Source organism: Populus alba, chromosome 13 (genome assembly GCF_005239225.2).
Source record: "Populus alba chromosome 13, ASM523922v2, whole genome shotgun sequence".
In the NCBI taxonomy this organism is placed as follows: domain Eukaryota; kingdom Viridiplantae; phylum Streptophyta; class Magnoliopsida; order Malpighiales; family Salicaceae; genus Populus; species Populus alba.
The window spans coordinates 3330606-3333504 of NC_133296.1; the positions used below are offsets into that span (position 1 = coordinate 3330606).

A 2899-nucleotide genomic window follows, 5' to 3' on the forward strand; every position below is an offset into this window, starting at 1 on the left:
CCTATTGTTTTGACCAGAAAAAGCCAATCATTTTTTTTATTCATTAATCACACACTAATTTTGTTAATAAAATACAATCTACTTGGTGCGGAGTGGGTGTGTTATGATGTAATGGCGACACTCATAATTCTCTCTCTCTCCCCCTCCCTCCCTCCCTCTATCTCTCTCTCTCTTCTATTAGAAAGACAAATAAGGTTGGATTTATACGAGGCAATGATGATAGTCATTTTCCTTCTTTTTTTTTTTTTTATTATTATTATCATCACTCATACTCTACACACACACACACATATCACGCATGGTGGTTCTTTAATGTGAGAATTTCCAAGTTTAATGATCAATAAAATATCACGCATGGTGGTGCATCCAGAAGCTGTAGTTTAAAGTAACAACATGATCTATAAAAAAAAATATAGATCATAGATATATGAAATATCATATGGTCATTTGACTCATTCCAATGAAAATTATTGTAGGGAATATAATATATATATATTCGTATTCGTATACAACTGTGAACTGCCCGCTATGATTAGAGCATATCTTATTTTTTTATTCTCATTTTGATTTCGCAAAGCTTTTAATTCTACTAAATGACAGAAAATATGTCAAGAGCATCCAATTCTCATCCCCTTGATACTACCTGATGAGTCTTTAGTTCAACAATATTCAGTTCTACCACAAAGCAAAGCAAAGCAAAGGGAGAGAGAGCAAAGGCCTCGAATCTGATCTTGTAATTCCTTCCAAGTTTTTTTCTAAAAGGAAAACGAAAGGAATATGTTATCGATCCCTCTCTATCTTGTAGCTCCAACGACGCACCCTAACCAGATAAAACTTCAGCACATACCTCTAACATGGCATTGAAAAGTATTTTGCATCATTTATATGTAATTAAATATGATCTATTCCATTGCTACATGGAGAAACTTGTGATCTGATGTAGAACTCTTTGTACAATTGCATTCAAGAAGCAAACTTGCCAACTATACATGCAGATCTGTGATATCCTAACAAATCCTTCTAAAATCTTCTATTACATGCAATCCAACAAAGGAAAAATCCAGATACATTTTTTCTTTCTTTCTGGGTGATAAAATTGATCCATATTTGATATTTCTTCTCGGAGAACCCAGGCTAAAAGTGCAACTCTTCCCTTTCTCTTTCTGATCTTTTCTTCATCTTTTGTTAGGGGCCTGAATTGCATGTGTGAGGCTTTACACAGCACAACCCAAACCTCTAGCTTCTGACTCTTTCATGATTCTCAGCCTCTTACATGAACTGATGAACATACTGTATTCAGGGGGAAAAAGCAAGTGTAAGTTTAGCTAAACAATGGAGTAATTGATTGACTAATCTCCCTTTCTATTAATAAGGAAATTGCAATCTAAGAGCAACAAGAGAAGAACTTACTCCCATGGAACATCTCCAACCAACATCCAATCTCCATCTTTGTCTTCATATGTTGGTACATGTTCTGATCCATTATACCCTTCCCTCTCCGAATACTCACCTGCAAAAAGAAATATACGTGTATTTAATTTTAAATTCAAAAACGTATGTATTTTGTTCTCATATTAATTAAATCAACCTCTTTACAGTGTTGTGTAGTTAGTTTAAAGAGAAAAAAAGGGAAAAAAAATACGTACCAACTTTGGATTTGAACATCTCTTCCAAGGCCTTGAGGAGTTCTGGATATCCTTTGTAAACCTTCAAATCAATCTTTCTGAGATAAGGAGCACCATCCATGCTAACTTTCACGTAAAGTCCAGCAGCTTCAGCCTCTAGTTTCTTTGCTTGTAGACAGTTTTTCCTGTAAGATCTGATTGGTGGCCACCCTACCACTTGTGCCCTATAAAATCACACCAATCCACCCTAAAATTAGCTTATTATTCAAAACCATGCATGCATAACCCTCAAACATCTAATCATCACCAAAGTACTAAAAAATCCAGATCACTAGAAGGAATAAACAAGAATATATATACTTAACATGTTTTGACACAGTTCATCGAGACCTCTAGCTAGGATTTTCTCATTGTGAAGAGAAGAAGGTGGCAAATTAACTTACTTGATGGGTGGAGGAGCAGTTTCTTGGTCATGGCTTTTTTCTTCATTTGATGACACAGTGCTAGAATTTTCCCTTGATGATCCTGCAGGCTCTTCATTCATGTCAGGCAATGATCTTTTGTTGCTCTTGGCAAGATTTGAGTTAGGTGTTTGCTTCTCTGACTGTTTTGTGGCAGTGCCGGGGAGGCCTAACCTAAGCTCTGTTGCATCAAGATTAAGGTCTCTCTCAAATTCCATACTTTTCGTCTCTTTATTCAACGATCTTGAAATGAAATGAAGTTTGTTTCTCTTCTAAAGTGGCAGCGAATTAACTTCTCTGTATTTCCCGTGTGGTTGCAAAGCTCTCTGAGATGGCTGAAGCAAATGCATGCCTACGTTATATAAGCAACTTGGCAATTGAAATTAATTAAAGGCAAAGAACAGTATTGTTTGGGAAAACAAAAACAATATTATCTTCACCCCTCATGGCGCGTGGATAACAAATTAAGTATGTTTCTAATAAATTCCTTTAATTTTAGTTAATTGATAGAACTACTTATCATTAATTCTAATAACAACTCCTATATATAAGTTCAAAGTTAACATATAGTACAATAATAACTAGAAAAAAAAATAAAAGCGTAATTAATGCTTAGGGCCTAATCTCACAATAATAAATTAGGTTATTAAGGATACATGCAACAAGACAAAAATAACTCATTACAAATAAAATTATATATCCAACATAAAATTATAAAATATTTAAGATATATAACATAAAAGATAAAAGATTTAACTTAAGATATGAAGATGTGAAAACCAAGTTTCATAATTAAGTAGAATAAGTTTTGTA

At 34.1% G+C, this 2899-nt stretch overlaps 1 protein-coding gene across 1 annotated transcript; it reads right to left on the minus strand.

Moving 5' to 3' along the window:
* Positions 1 to 935: 935 nt before the first annotated feature.
* On the minus strand, positions 936 to 2426 carry LOC118044035 (auxin-induced protein 22D). The gene is made up of 4 exons (XM_035052180.2): positions 2069 to 2426; positions 1647 to 1849; positions 1411 to 1510; positions 936 to 1290 (listed from the first exon to the last, which is right to left on the minus strand). The coding sequence occupies exons 1-4, from the start codon at positions 2302 to 2304 to the stop codon at positions 1215 to 1217; spliced, it is 615 nt and encodes a 204-aa protein (XP_034908071.1). The 5' UTR covers positions 2305 to 2426; the 3' UTR covers positions 936 to 1214.
* Positions 2427 to 2899: the final 473 nt, after the last annotated feature.

Coding starts and splice junctions, on each gene's coding strand:
- LOC118044035 (XM_035052180.2), bottom strand. CDS start 2,304: ATGGAATTTGAGAGAGACCTTAATCTTGATGCAACAGAGCTTAGGTTA. Junction 1,850..2,068: donor ACTGCTCCTCCACCCATCAA/GTAAGTTAATTT, acceptor GTGATTTTATAG/GGCACAAGTGGTAGGGTGGC. Junction 1,291..1,410: donor GTTGGAGATGTTCCATGGGA/GTAAGTTCTTCT, acceptor CCCTGAATACAG/TATGTTCATCAGTTCATGTA.